A 14,963-nucleotide genomic window follows, 5' to 3' on the forward strand; every position below is an offset into this window, starting at 1 on the left:
TTTTTGTCACATTCAACGTTTACAAAAATGACTTAATCTATAGTTAATTATAGCGCCAACCACCTATGTCTTCCAGCATTCCAGAAGCAAAACATTTCACACCAGCAAGAACAAAAATACAACATTTCATGTGCTGGAATTAGCGTAAGTACTTTACAAGAAACCAGGTCCAATGCATGAACAAGGAGCCTGTAGTCTACTAGGTGCATATTGCTTCATCGCATTATAATATCACATGGGATGGTGCAAGGTTTCTATCAAGGAAGAAACTATAAAGGTCAATAGCATAAAATGTACATCTAGTTATCTCTCTAGCAGGGAAGGAGAAACATGGGGGGAAATGTAGGCAACCAATCCTAGCTGGGTGCTTCATTTTTATATATTCTTGACTGCCACACAAAACTAGCTTCCACAGCATTATAGAACAGTAAGAATAGAATTGGTGTTTGGAAGTTTTTTCTATCCAAACTTTTTCCAATTGTTTATAATTGTTTCTATCCTATGCTACGTTGCAATATTTGCAATAATGTTTTATAACAAGGAAAGGAAGAACACTTCAAAATATTCTGTATAAATACCGTAGGCAACAGAACAAAAGGATCACAACACAAAATATTTTATGGTTTTAAAGTGAAAATATTTTAATTTAAAAAAATATCTCACAGAATATTTAATAATTAATGGCTGTTTTAGAGCACATCTGCTGAGATTATTACAATTAAGCTGCAGAATTCCTCTGAAATAAGATAATTCCATTCAAATAAGTTTTAGAACCTTACATTGGACAAAATAAATAAAAGAGGTATTTGTGTACAGACGAGCTGGCAGTAAATTTGATATTTGTCCCTGATAATGAGCAAAATTTAGGGAAATACTATGTTTTGTTAGTTCTCAGATAAATTCCATTTCACAGAATGATATCCAAGACTGTGTAAACATACCTGAATATATTCTCTCTCTCACATACACACACATACACACACACACATATATAATTTTCTCTACATAATCCTACTCTGCAATATGATATATAATATAAGCTAAGGCCAAGTTAATGTTTTCAGAAAAATATTACATGTGTCGTGTCCCACTCCTCCGCTGACGGCCGGGTCAGGGAAATCCGAATCAGGCTTGCCTCTGCAGCTCTGCCCAAAGTCCTAGCAAAGTCCTCAGAGCAGGCAGGAGACCAGTAAGTGACTTCAGCAAGATAAGTTCGACTTTGCCTGACTCAGAGACTGCCAGAAAGCAGATCCTTTATATAGGCCATGGGGTGTGGCTCCATGACTCAGCACTCATTAAGGCCTGCCCCTCCCTTCCTTCTGTTGCCTCCGCCTATCCAATCTTCTGATGCGAGGGTCACTCCAATCAGCTGTTGTTGGAAGTAAACTTTCCTCAGGCTCACATGCTGTGGAGGAGGGGGAGGGGTCTAGCTGCTCCGTTTGCCTGGGCATGGAGCCAGGGCTGGGGCCGGGGGATGCTCCCTCCTCTGCAGCCTGCTTGGGCATGGAGCCAGGGCTGGGACCGGGAGGTGCCCCCTCCTCTGCAGCTTGTCTGGGCATGGAGCCAGAACTGGGGCCGGGAGGCATACATTCCTCCGTGTTCGGGAGCAGATAAGCAGACCCCGGCTGCGGTGAGAGCGGACAAGACACAACAACATGTTTATTCACACATACTATAGTGATAAGGAGGATGGAGCAGGGGTGAAATGCTCCCGGATCGGATCGCACGATCCGGTAGAGATGGCAGCTGCTGGTTCGGAGGACCGGTAGCAAAAATCCCTGGCCCCGCCCCCCCGCCTCTGCTGAGCCGCACCATCTGCAGAGGATTTTTTTTTTTACTTTTAAAAGCTGGTTTTGCTTCAGCCGAAACATGCCTTTAAAAGTAAAAAAAGCCTTTGAGGATCCCGCCCCTCAGCTGAGATTAGCAGAGACTTTAAACTTTAAAAAAAAAATTAAAGTCTCCTCTGGCGATCTTACCTGAGTTCCTCATCAGCAGAACCTTACCTGTACTCTTACTTGTAGAAAACATGTTTTCTACAAGTAAGAGTAGAGATTCTAAGGCACTTACCTGATTACTGATGAACGCATGGCTCTTTTTCCAGCCAGAAAGCAGTTTCACTTTCAGCCAGACAGAATCAATTGCTTAGCTAATCTATTTCCTCAGTGATCAACTGGCTGGCTTTGCTAGCTGAGGAACTCTGGGATTTGAAGTCCACAATAAAATAAAATAATAAAATAAAATATTTGTGCAGCTTTCTGAGATTAGGTGTGTTTCTGTAGTGTTTCACTCTAACTACACAAACACACAAAATCTCAGAAAGCTGTACGTGGCATTTTGTGTGTGTGTGTTTGTGTGTGAGTGTGTGTGTGTTTGTGTATAAAGTGTGAAAGTTGGTTTTTGAGCTTTTTGTGGCTGTGTGAAGTGTGAAGTGCAGCTGCTTTTACATTGTGTGTGAGTCAGTTGTGTTGTGTTGTGTTGTGTGTGTGTAAAGTGTGAAAGTTGGTTTTTGGTACCTCTTATTGTTTTTTATAGTTTGTTTGCCAACCTGAGGCAAAGGGCGAGCGGGCGGCATGTGGGTAGAGGCCCCAGGGAAGGCCAGAGTCAGGGACTGGTGCATCCCCCGAGGCGAAAGGTAAGTGGGTGGAAGGATAGCAAGAGCCAGGCCTGAAAGGCAGCCAAGCCTCACCATACTCATCCCAAGGTGGCCCTTCGGCCAAGCGTCTTACCTTCATGGGCAGCCACGTTAAGCAGAGCAGGCAAGGTGCGGAGATCAGCTGGGACACGTGGTCTGAAGGAGCCAGAGAGTAGCTGGGCATGGGCATGACTCTAGCCACTGGCCAAGGCCGGTGAGGTGAGTTAGGGCGGGGGTGGGTGGGCAGGGCCAGCCAGTGGTAGAATTTGCCGGTTCATTGAACTGCACAGAATCTTAACAATTAGTTCACCCAAACCAGTCCAATCTGGCTGAATCCCACCTCTGGGTGTGTCTGTATTTACATTATTTAAGCTCCAGGACACAGTATTATCTGCTTTTACTTTTTCATATATATCATCATTTTCTCATGCTTGAATAAATCTACCTACTGTTAACACAATTATTATTTGATTACAGTTAGATAATTCCTAATCAACGTTTAATTCTATGTATGTAGTACTTCTAATGGTTTCTCTTTCGAACATGTGACTGACATGCTTTGCTAGAAATTTATTCTGCTAAACACAATTTTTTTCTGGGCTCTTCTATTGAAATAAACATTTATCCCCATACCTTCTTCTTGTTAGCAGGACAGATGTAGAAATTTTCGATGACGGTAACAATTCCAGGTTGTAAGTTTAATTTAGTATATAATGTTCCAAAATCTGATGACCTGGGAGACAAGGAAAAATAAAAGTGGCATTCTGAAAATCTGCATGTATTTCCAACTTTAAAAGATAACTGAGAAGTGTTCAGGTCACGAATTATATATTTGGCAACTGAAATAAATACTAAAATTTATGCAAGTAGGAAACCAAAATGACTGTAATTTTTTTTTACAAAATATCTCTTCTAAAAAACAAAAACATTTAATTTATCAGAAGAAAGGTAAATTCTACAACTAAGAATAAAATTTATCAAGCACAAGTTTAAAAAAGAAAATCCTAAAAAGACTTTAAATCTAATTACCACACAAAACATTTTAATTTAAGTATTACATTCAAGATGAACAGTTAGATGGACTTTTAATTTAAAACATACAAACAGAAAATACAACTTTACAAATAGTAAAACACATAGTAAAACATTTTTTCTTTGAAGACATTTTGCTTCACATCCAAGAAGCTTCTTCAGCTTTCAAAGAAAAGCCGAAAAGTCCAGTTGCCTCTTGAAAAGCTAACTTTGGGACAGCCATGACCTGGATGACTGAGAATCTCCATAGACTCATAGTAAAACAAGAAATAAAACTGTTGGTCTTTAAAGGCTTGGCTAGAAAGATCTGCTGTACAGATTTCCTAAAAGCATAAAGAATGAGAGCTAAAGACAACTTGTGATTGCATTTCTCTTCTTTTTCACAGCTTTCAATTTGCAGAATATATTTTCACTAATCGTAAAATAATGCAGAAATATATATTTTCATTCACTGTTTTAATTCACATAGACTAGAGTTTGGAGAACTTCAATTATTTTTCCTTTTACAATATAGATACAATTAATCAAGACAAATAGTAGTAGTAGTAGTAGTAGTAGTAGTAGTAGTAGTAGTAGTAGTAGTAATAATAATAATAATAATAATAATAATAATAATAATAATAATAATAATAATAATAATAATAATAATAATAATAATAATATTTTAATTTGTATACCGCCCTTCTCCCGAAGGACTCAGGGCGGTGAACAGTCAAATAAAATACAAACAGAGACATACATAATATTAAAAACAATCCTTAAGGAACTTATTCAATTAGCCAGAAAATTTAAAATAACATTACACCCTACAAAATTACAAAAATTTAAAACCCATTAAATTCAATTAAAATTTAAAAATCAGGCCAGTCCAGCCATACGAAATAAATAGGTTTTAAGTTCACGGCGAAAGGTCCTAAGGTCAGGTAATTGTCGAAGCCCAAGGGGAAGCTTGTTCCACAGGGTAGGAGCCCCCACAGAGAAGGCCTTCCCCCTGGGGGCCGCCAGTCGACACTGTTTGGCTGATGGCACCCTGAGGAGTCCCTCTCTGTGGGAACGCACCGGACGCTGGGAGATAGAGGACGGCAGTAGACGGTCCCGTAAGTAACCCGGTCCTAAGCCATGGAGCGCTTTACAGGTGGTAACCAATACCTTGAAGCGCACCCAGAAAACAACAGGTAGCCAGTGCAGTCTGTGTAGGATAGATGTTACGTGGGAGCTCCGAACCGCTCCCTCAATAACATGCGCAGCCGCATTCTGGACTAGCTGAAGTCTCCGAGTGCTCTTCAAGGGGAGCCCCATGTAGAGAGCATTGCAGTAGTCCAAGCGAGAGGTAATGAGAGCATGAGTGACCGTGCATAGGGCATCCCGGTCCAGGAAGGGACGCAACTGGCGGATCAGGCGAGCCTGATAAAAAGCTCTCCTGGAGACGGTCGTCAAATGTTCTTCAAAGGACAACCGCCCATCCAGGAGCACGCCCAAGTTGCACACCCTCTCCAACACACCCTCTCCAACGACTCACCCCCGACAGACAGCTGCATCTGCAGCTGACTGTACCGGGGTGCCGGCATCCACAGCCACTCCATTTTTTTTTTTTTTTTTTGTTTTACATTTATACCCCGCCCTTCTCCGAAGACTCAGGGCGGCTTACAATGTATAGGGCAATAGTCTCATTCTATTTGTATATATTTACAAAGTCAACTTATTGCCCCCCCAACAATCTGGGTCCTCATTTTACCTACCTTATAAAGGATGGAAGGCTGAGTCAACCTTGGGCCGGGCTCGAACCTGCAGTAATTGCAGGCTTTGTGTTCTTAATAACAGGCCTTACCAGGCAGAGCTAAACCGGCTTCGACAGCTTCGCTGGGGTGGCCTGGGGTGGAAAAGTACAGCTGCGTGTCATCAGCGTACAGTTGGTATCTCACCCCAAAACCACTGATGATCTCACCCAGTGGCTTCATATAGATGTTGAACAGGAGGGGTGAGAGAATCGATCCCTGCGGCACCCCACACGAGGCACCTCGGGGTCAATCTCTGCCCCCCTGTCAACACCGTCTGCGTCCGGTCAGAGAGGTAGGAGGAGAACCACCAATAAACGGTGCCTCCCACTCCCAACTCTCCAACCGGCGCAGCAGGATACCATGGTCGATGGTATCAAAAGCCGCTGAGAGGTCTAATAGGACCAGGGCAGAGGAATAACCCTTATCCCTGGCCCTCCAGAGATCATCCACCAACGCGACCAAAGCTGTCTCCGTACTGTATCCGGGCCGAAAGCCGGACTGGAACGGGTCTAGATAGACAGTTTCATCCAAGTACTGGGGTAGCCGACATGCCACCGCACTCTCTACATTACAACCTTCGCCGTGAAGCAAAGATTGGAGACTGGCCGGTAATTTCCTAAAACAGCTGGATCCAGGGAAGGCTTCTTGAGGAGAGGTCTCACCACTGCCTCTTTCAAGGCAGCGGGAAAGACGCCCTCCCGCAAAGAAGCATTTGTAATCCCCTGGAGCCAGCCTCGTGTCACCTCCTGCGTGGCCAGCACCAACCAGGAGGGGCACGAGTCCAGTAAACATGTGGTGGCATTCAACCAACCCAGCAACCTGTCCATGTCCTCGGGAGTCACAGGGTCAAAATTATCCCAAACCACCTCAACAAGATGGGTCTCGGAACTCTCGCCTGGATCTACCCAATTTTGATCCATCCGTCCCGAAGCTGAATGATTTTATCGTATAGATAACCATTAAACTCCTCGGCACACCCTTGTAGGGGGTCCTCCCGCCCCTCCTGTTGAAGGAGAGAGCGGGTCACCCAAAACAGGTGCAATGAGGGAGGTGCAATGAGGGAGGAAATGTAGGAACGTTTCGCATCCCTCAATGCCACTAGGTAGGTCCTGCTATAGGACCTAACTAGTGTCCGGTCAGCCTCAGAACGGCTGGATCTCCAGAAACTCTCTAGGCGTCTTCTCCGGCGTTTCATCTCCCTCAGCTCCTCGGAGAACCAAGGAGCTGGTTGAGACCGACACCGGGTCAGAGGCCGCAAAGGCACAACATGGTCCAAAGCTCCAGCCGCGGCCTGTTCCCAGGCCGCAACTAGCTCTTCAGTCGTATCATGGGCCAGATTCTCGGGAAACGGCCCAAGCTCCGTCAGGAACCTCTCTGGGTCCATCAGGTGCCTGGGACGGAACCAACACATTGGTTCCGTCTCCCTGCAGTGGTGGGTAGCGGTCAGAAAGTCTAGACGAAGGAGAAAATGATCTGACCATGACAAAGGTTCGATAACTAAATCATTTAAAATCAGATCATTCAACCATTGGCCAGAGATAAAAATCAAGTCTAGGGTGCCTCCCCCAACGTGGGTAGGGCCGTCAATTAATTGAATCAGGTCCATGGCCGTCATGGAAGCCATGAACTCCTGAGCCGCCGAGGATGCCACGCCGGTTGATGGCAGATTGAAATCCCCCATGACCAACAGTCTAGGGGTTTCAACTGCCAACCCGGCCAGCAACTCCAACAGCTCGGGCAGGGCTGTTGTCATGCAGCAAGGAGCCAGGTACGTGATCAGCAAGCCCACCTGAGTATATTATATTTGTAACAACACTGTATGCAAAAAGGCAGTTCGTAATAGCAACTGAAATATTACTTATGAAAATCTAGAGCAGAACTATATTCTGTTATTCTTTTTACAACATTATAAACAGAAAATACAATTAATAAGAAATCTGAGGGAATCAAAAGTCATATCCCTTCAAACTTTATCTGCTCTAAAACCATGTTTTCAATATAAAGCGGATTGAGGTGCAATAAAAACACATTACAATAAGTTCCCTTCTCAGCAAAACAATGAAAAAGAAAAGACAGATGAGGGTAAACAGAAAATATTGCTTGGATATCCTTCCACACATCAAAACCATTTAAGTAGCTAAACAGTTGCTACATATTTGATGAAAATTTGCATACTACACCATTTTAAGGGAGACACACATTCATGTTAGCTGAAAGCTTCCTTGAAAAATACTTTGAAAATGTTCTTTGCCAATTCCAGGGATAGTACATAGGATCAAAGGGCTGGAAAGGACCTCAGTGGTCTTCTACTACAACCTCCTGCTCCAGGCAGGAGTCCTTATATCATCCTGGTCAAATGGTTCTCTGATTTAAATTTTGAAAACATCCAGTAATGGAGCATCCACAACTCTGGGAAGCAAGTGTGCTCTCCCCACCTCTTCTCTCTGTATACCAATGATTGCATCTCCAATGATCCATCTGTTAAGCTACTGAAGTTCGCAGATGACACAACAGTGATTGGTCTCATTCGAGACAATGACGAATCTGCATATAGACAAGAGGTCAAACGACTAGCCTTGTGGTGCAACCAAAACAATCTGGAACTGAACACACTCAAAACCGTAGAAATGGTGGTAGACTTTAGGAGAAACCCTTCCATACTTCCACCTCTCACAATACTTGACAACACAGTATCAACAGCAGAAATCTTCAAATTTCTGGGTTCTATCATATCGCAAGATCTCAAATGGACAGCTAACATCAAAAACATCATTAAAAAGGGACAACAAAGAATGTTCTTTCTGCGACAACTCAGTAAGCTCAAACAGCCCAAGTGTCAGGCCTGGAAACCATATTAAACTTTAGGTTTCCAGACGCTGCCACATTTTTATCTTGAGGGGAGGAGGGGGGGTTGAGGGGTATGGTAACATTCTTCCAGCGGTCAAGGTCGGATGGTGTTCACGTCTGCAGGAAGAGTGGCAAGAAGTTACTCGAATGAACTGGAAGAACGTGGGACCGTGTGATCGTCAGAGGGGTCAGGGGGGTGGGACTATTGGGGTTTGTATAACTGGGGAAACGAATCCGGAACTTCAGTTTTGGGAATTGCACTCATCGTGTGCCAGTCTCCTCATGCTAGTAAAGGACTTTGAGAAAAAGAAAAGATGCCTCCGAGTCTCTCTTACGCAGAAGAGGTATTTCTGGAACCTTGACATTATTCCCAAAACCGTAAAAACTTTCTTTTGCTAACGGTACCCTCTCCTCCTCTCAGAGGGGGCCCGTTAGAGGGGTGCTGGGCCCCAGTCTCCACAACCTCCACAGCGGTGCAAAGACCCAGTAAAGATGGAAGAGCAGCAAATTGAAAGCGTAGAAGGAGCCACGAAACAGGATTCTAACGATTTAATAGAAGTCACCTATTTCCCATCTGACGACAGGACCCGAAGCCCCGAAAAAGAACAGCCTGCTTGTCCGCTTGGAGCACGCCCCAAGGACTCTGATTCATGGGTGAGCTGCCAGTCGGGAGAAAACATTTCCCCGGGGGGGAATGGAGAGCCCCCTCCCTCTTCTCAACCTCACTGGAGGGCAATAAAACCTGGAGAATCGGTAGAGTCCCTAGATTGGGACCTGAGAAACCCCCTGAAATCCCAGTCTCTATTAGACCTCCCTGAAACTTTTGAGCGGCTGGAGGTGAGACCTCGAGAGCCTTTATCTCAGCCTAGATTCACTTTCCCTCCCACCAGAGAGAGAGAAATGACTGAACCTCGAAGCCGTTCCGATGAACGCAAGAAAACCCCCCCCTCCCTCTTTCAAACGGCAGGAAATTCAAACAGCACCAGAAGCTTGGGGGGGATCGCAACTCCCCCCTCCAATTGATCTTTCCCGCCAGCAGAGGCCTACGCTGCCTCCAGCAACTCCTATCCCGCCTGGGTGGGCGTTTTATCCGGGACAAGGGTGGATTCAGTATCAATGGCAACCAGCTAGTTCAGCCCCTTCCTTCCCTGTGGGCCTCACGCCGAGGGTTGTTTCATCTGCTGAAGCGTTTCAAGGATTTTCTTCTCGGCAGCCAGGGGGAATGCCGCCCCCCTTTGCAGCCCAACAGCCAGCTACAACAGCAGCAACCCCACCCACGCAAATCCCTCTACGGCATCAAGTAGGCCAGCTAAACCCCCCTGCACCCCTCCCCACCAACCCCTCCCCCTTTCAACCCAACCTTTGATGGGAATCCACACCACCTGGCTTACTTTCTCAGCAGAATTGAGGCTTACGCTGAACAATATGGACATCTATACCCATCAGAAAGAAGCCTAATCAACACCATCTCAGATGGAATGAATGTGGGGCTAGCTTCAGAGTGGATAGCACAGCTATACAATGAACATGCACCAGAACTGAATAATGTTCACGAATTTATAACACTGCTTCGCAACCGTTTTCAAGATGATGACCTAATTGCAGAATGTGAAACCACCTTAAAAACAATGAAACAGGGCAACAAGCCGCTCAAACAATTTGTATGGGATTTCAGAAGAGTTGCTGGCAATCTTAGACATTGGCCAGAAGCCATTCTTCTTCATTACTTTAAAGACGCGATTGATCAAAACATCAGGAAGGCCTGCTCCACCAGAGGAATCCCAGAACAACTGAATGCCTGGTACAACGTGTCCATTGCTCTGGACAGAGAATTCAACCCCCTCCAAAGCCAATCACCAACTACAGCTCCACAAAGACCACCTACAAGATCCTCCCCCTCCACACCAACCACACCCTCCACCTTTCAACCTTCAACAATGATCAAATGCTACCGTTGTGGGAAACTAGGTCATCGGGCGTCAGTTTGCCTAGCCCCAACACCCCTCCCACAGTATCGACCACCAACTGCTACCCGACCACGCAACCCCCCTCGAAAGAATCCTAATACCAGTCGCTTCGCGAGGCAAGCCACAGACCTCCTCACTGACCTTCCATCGTCCAAGTCGCCTGCTGACGACTCAACCCAACCAGAAAACGACCCAATGGTGAGTGCACCTATTCCTCCTTTTGCCATTAAAGAGAACTTAATAATTCCAGGAGGAGGAACCAAAAAACTTTTAGACACTATTGTGGACACAGGATGCACCAGATGCCTGATTTCAACCTCCACAGTCGCCCAACTCCATATAAAAACATTTCCCTTGAAACACCCAATTAAATTCCACCAAGTAGATGGAACCTTAATTGGTGGCGTCCCAGCAACCCGAGTCACACAACTACTTCGCTTAGAAATTGGTGCCCATCATGAACTTATAAGATTCATAGTAATTCCTAAAATGTCATCATCCTGGGTTTAGCTTGGTTGGACAAATGGGAACCCACAATTAAATGGGAGGATGGATTCAGGAAAATTATATGGACCTTCGGACCCTTAGACCAAATCCCACCCCCCCCAACAACAAAAAAAACCCTTACCCAAAACGACCACCAGATGGAACCAACAACCACCATATCCAAGCCATCTCCTAAAGAACCCAGCATCCCTAAAGCATACATGGATTTATCAGATGTTTTTAGCGAGGATGAATGTAACCTCTTACCACCCCACCGGCAAACTGATTGCGCAATTGAATTGCACCCAGGGGCAAAATTACCAAAACCCAAAATGTACTCAATGACGCCAGCAGAAATGTCTGAACTAAGGAAATACATTGACACTAACCTAGCCAGAGGGTTCATTGAACCAGCAAAATCACCTGTAGCTGCGCCTGTGCTATTTAAACAAAAAAAAGATGGTTCGCTCAGATTATGTATTGACTTAAGAAGTTACTCGAATGAACTGGAAGAACGTGGGACCGTGTGATCGTCAGAGGGGTCAGGGGGGTGGGACTATTGGGGTTTGTATAACTGGGGAAACGAATCCGGAACTTCAGTTTTGGGAATTGCACTCATCGTGTGCCAGTCTCCTCATGCTAGTAAAGGACTTTGAGAAAAAGAAAAGATGCCTCCGAGTCTCTCTTACGCAGAAGAGGTATTTCTGGAACCTTGACACCAAGGAGCTGCTGATCCAGTTCTACAGAGGAATTATTGAGTCTGTCATTTGCACCTCTATAACTGTCTGGTTCGGTTCTGCAACCCAACAAGAAAAACACAGACTTCAGAGGATAATTAGAACTGCAGGAAAAATAATTGCTACCAACCTGCCTTCCATTGAGGACCTGTATATTGCACGAATCAAGAAGAGGGCTGTGAAAATATTTGCAGATCCCTCGCATCTTGGACATAAACTGTTTCAACTCCTACCCTCAAAACAACGCTATAGAGCACTGCACACCAGAACAACTAGACACAAGAACAGTTTTTTTCCCGAAGGACATCACTCTGCTAAACAAATAATTCCCTCAACACTGTCAGACTATTTACTGAATCTGCACTACTATTAATCGTTTCATAGTTCCCATCACCAATCTCTTTCCACTTATGACTGTATGACTATAACTTTTTGCTGGCAATCCTTATGATTTATATTGATATATTGACCATCAATTGTGTTGTAAATGTTGTACCTTGATGAACGTATCTTTTCTTTTATGTACACTGAGAGCATATGCACCAAGACAAATTCCTTGTGTGTCCAATCACACTTGGCCAATAAATTCTATTCTATTCTATTCTTCTATTCAAGCTATTACATTTGTGAAAAAGTGGGGATCAAGGCAGTATTACACCCGGACTTCTGGTAAACTTCCAGTACCATCAGAAGCGAGGTCTGCGAGGTCCATGGCCCCGTTCCAAGCTCTTCCTGTCGGGGGTTTCATTCAAAGCCATAGCCGCCCTGGAGGGGTGGTGAAGCAAAGGGGGACCGCCTTGCAGGTTGAGGGGAGCCCCATTTCTCCTCCCTGACTTGGAAAAACCCCTCATCCAAAGACTAGGAGAAGCGGCAGTCAAAATGGCTGCCATGAAGCTGGGGAACAGCCAGAAGTTTGTGCAGGAGGAGGGAAATGGTGAATGATGTGTCATCTGGGTGAGAAAAGATTTATTGCTGAAGTTTGACCCCCCCCCCAAAAAAAAATTCAAGGGAAATACATTTTAGAACTATTTGTTACAGCAATGTGCAATTATTGTGAAAAAACATAATGAAAATTTAAAAAGTAAATATTTGTTTAAAAAGAAAATTAAGCTGGAAATTGAATCCTCAAAACAAAAGATGTGATATTAAGAAGGCATATTAAGATGCTGGAACCATAACCCCACCTTTTCTTCAAATAATCTGCTTTAAGTATTGGATTTATAAGTTAAACAAGATAAATAAATCACTTATCAAAACAAAAGCAGAGAAGCAGCAAAGTGAAGTAAAGAGCATCATCTGCTGATGAAAGTCAATTTTTGCAACCTGGGAGTAAACATTGAAATAAATGAAAATAACTATTTAACTATACATATTTATCCTTTAACCATTGGAGACTGGAATATTAAATAAGATTTTGTGTTTGGAGACCCCTGAATATTATTGGATATATAAAAATGACTGTGGGAGTGGAGGATCTCTGAAGTAACTAACTGATTTGATTGAGCATTGATGAGACATTAAAACTTGACTTGGAGGCTCGGTTTCTGAGCTGAAAATTGTGGCGATTTAAACAGAATGGAGTCAATGATTCAACATTAAGGACCTTATATTGGAACTACACAAGGACATGGTGGAAATATGTGATTGTATAAATAGAAGATGGGAAAATTTTATACATGATACAAGAAGCAAAGACCAGGAAAAGAAGGAAAGAATGGAATTAACAGTTGGAATAGAAGAGGAATTAGAATTGAGAAACCAGCAAAAAGAAGATAACAAGGAAGAAACACTTTTAAAATTAATAAGGATTGAGAAACTAAAACGGGGGGAAACACTTTAAAATATTTAAAAAAGAAATGGGAGGAACAGGAAGAGGCTTGGGGGGGAGTTAGGATTTAGAACAGAAAGTTTTCATATTAAACAGTGGGAAAGGGCAGGGCAAGGAGAAAAAATTAAATTATGGATTCAGACTATAAACCTTGTAGTAGATGGAATAAAAGACTTAAGAGAAAAACATGGGAGACAAGTAAAAAAAAAGGTAGGATTAAAGGATTGGATGTGGACAAGAGATAATGGTTAAGGGGAGAAAAAGAGTTATAGATACATTATGATCATATTTTAATAATTGTATTAATAATAGAATGATATAAGCTGGATAATTAATTGGCATGTAATTTAATAAATATTAGGATAAACATTTTACTATAATGTTTATAGTATTGAAAAATTATAAATGAGAATTCACTATTAATTGGAAATGAGAGGTTGAATGATGGTATTATCAAAAATGTGTAAAATATGACTATTGTGTAGGTAATGTGATAAGTAGATATAGCTATGTGTAATAATAGTAGAATTATATGGGATAAGAAAACTAGAGTTTGAATGAGAAAATTAGAAAAAAGATAAAATAGGAATATGATGAATGCTTTGATTGTGATTGATCTTAGAAGTCACTATTGAGATATTAAATAATGGAAGAAAGAAAAAAGGAACTTTAATATATAGAGAGAGGAAGAGTTAAATAATGGGAATATGAATAATAAAACAAATTATCATGTCTTTGAATATAATAACGTGAAGGGAGAAAATGTTAAAGAAAGTTTAGAATGGAAGGGTGGTAAAGCAATGTATTAATAATATGGAATAAAGAAAATGGAATGTAATAATTATGAATATGTTTGCTTATTTGTATTGAATTGTATGATACTCAGATACCACACCATTTACATAATGATATGTATAAACTATACAAAAATAAAAAATTGATTAAAAAAAGGAAGCATTACATCCATTCAAACCTAAATAATAAAAATAATGTATAACATTGCTGCATTTCCTAATGGATTCTTTAAAATGTATTAGGTTACACTCATATAATTTTCAGACATCATGTTAGTTTGAATGCTGGTTAGTTGCTGTAGGTCTTAGAACAGAATTAGAATAGAATAGAGCTATAAGGGAGATTGGAGTCTTCTAGTCCAGCTCCCTGCTCAAGCAGGAGCACCAATACCATTTTGGACAAGTGGCTGTCTAGTAGTCTCTTCTTAAAAATCTCCAGTGATGGAGCACCCACAATTTCTGAAGGCAAACTGTTCCACTGGTTAATTGTCCACACTGTTAGGAAGTTTCTCCTTAATTCCAGATTGCTTCTCTCTTTAATTAGTTTCCAACCGTTGTTTCTTGTCCTGCCCTCTGGAACTTTGGAGAATAATTTGATCCCCTCTTCTTTGTGGCAGCCTCTCACATAGTGAAATACTGATATCATGTCACCCCCTAATTCTTCTTTTCTTTACACTAGCCAAACCCAAAACCTGCAGCAGTTCTTCATATGGTTTAATCTCCAGGCCTTTCATCATCTTAGTTGCTCTTCTTTGAACTTTTTCCAAAGTCTCAACATCTTTTTTGTACTATGGTGACCAAAATTGGTTGCAGTATTCCAGGTGTGGTATTAGGGTTTTATAAAGCAGCACTAATATTCCAT

General features: G+C 42.6%; 1 protein-coding gene across 3 annotated transcripts in view; it reads right to left on the minus strand.

Moving 5' to 3' along the window:
- Positions 1 to 14,963, minus strand: part of SORCS2 (sortilin related VPS10 domain containing receptor 2) — a 150,269-nt gene that overhangs the window by 98,398 nt on the left and 36,908 nt on the right. For all 3 annotated transcript variants that reach the window (XR_009154545.1, XR_009154544.1, XM_058177986.1), the window contains exon 3: positions 3,266 to 3,365. Coding sequence is in view for 1 of the 3 variants with exons in the window: in XM_058177986.1 (XP_058033969.1) it covers positions 3,266 to 3,365 (100 nt within the window). In the remaining 2 variants the exon portion in view is untranslated. The remainder of the gene's footprint in view (positions 1 to 3,265; positions 3,366 to 14,963) is intronic.

The sequence above is a fragment of the Ahaetulla prasina genome, chromosome 3 (genome assembly GCF_028640845.1).
Source record: "Ahaetulla prasina isolate Xishuangbanna chromosome 3, ASM2864084v1, whole genome shotgun sequence".
Classification (NCBI taxonomy): Eukaryota; Metazoa; Chordata; class Lepidosauria; order Squamata; family Colubridae; genus Ahaetulla; species Ahaetulla prasina.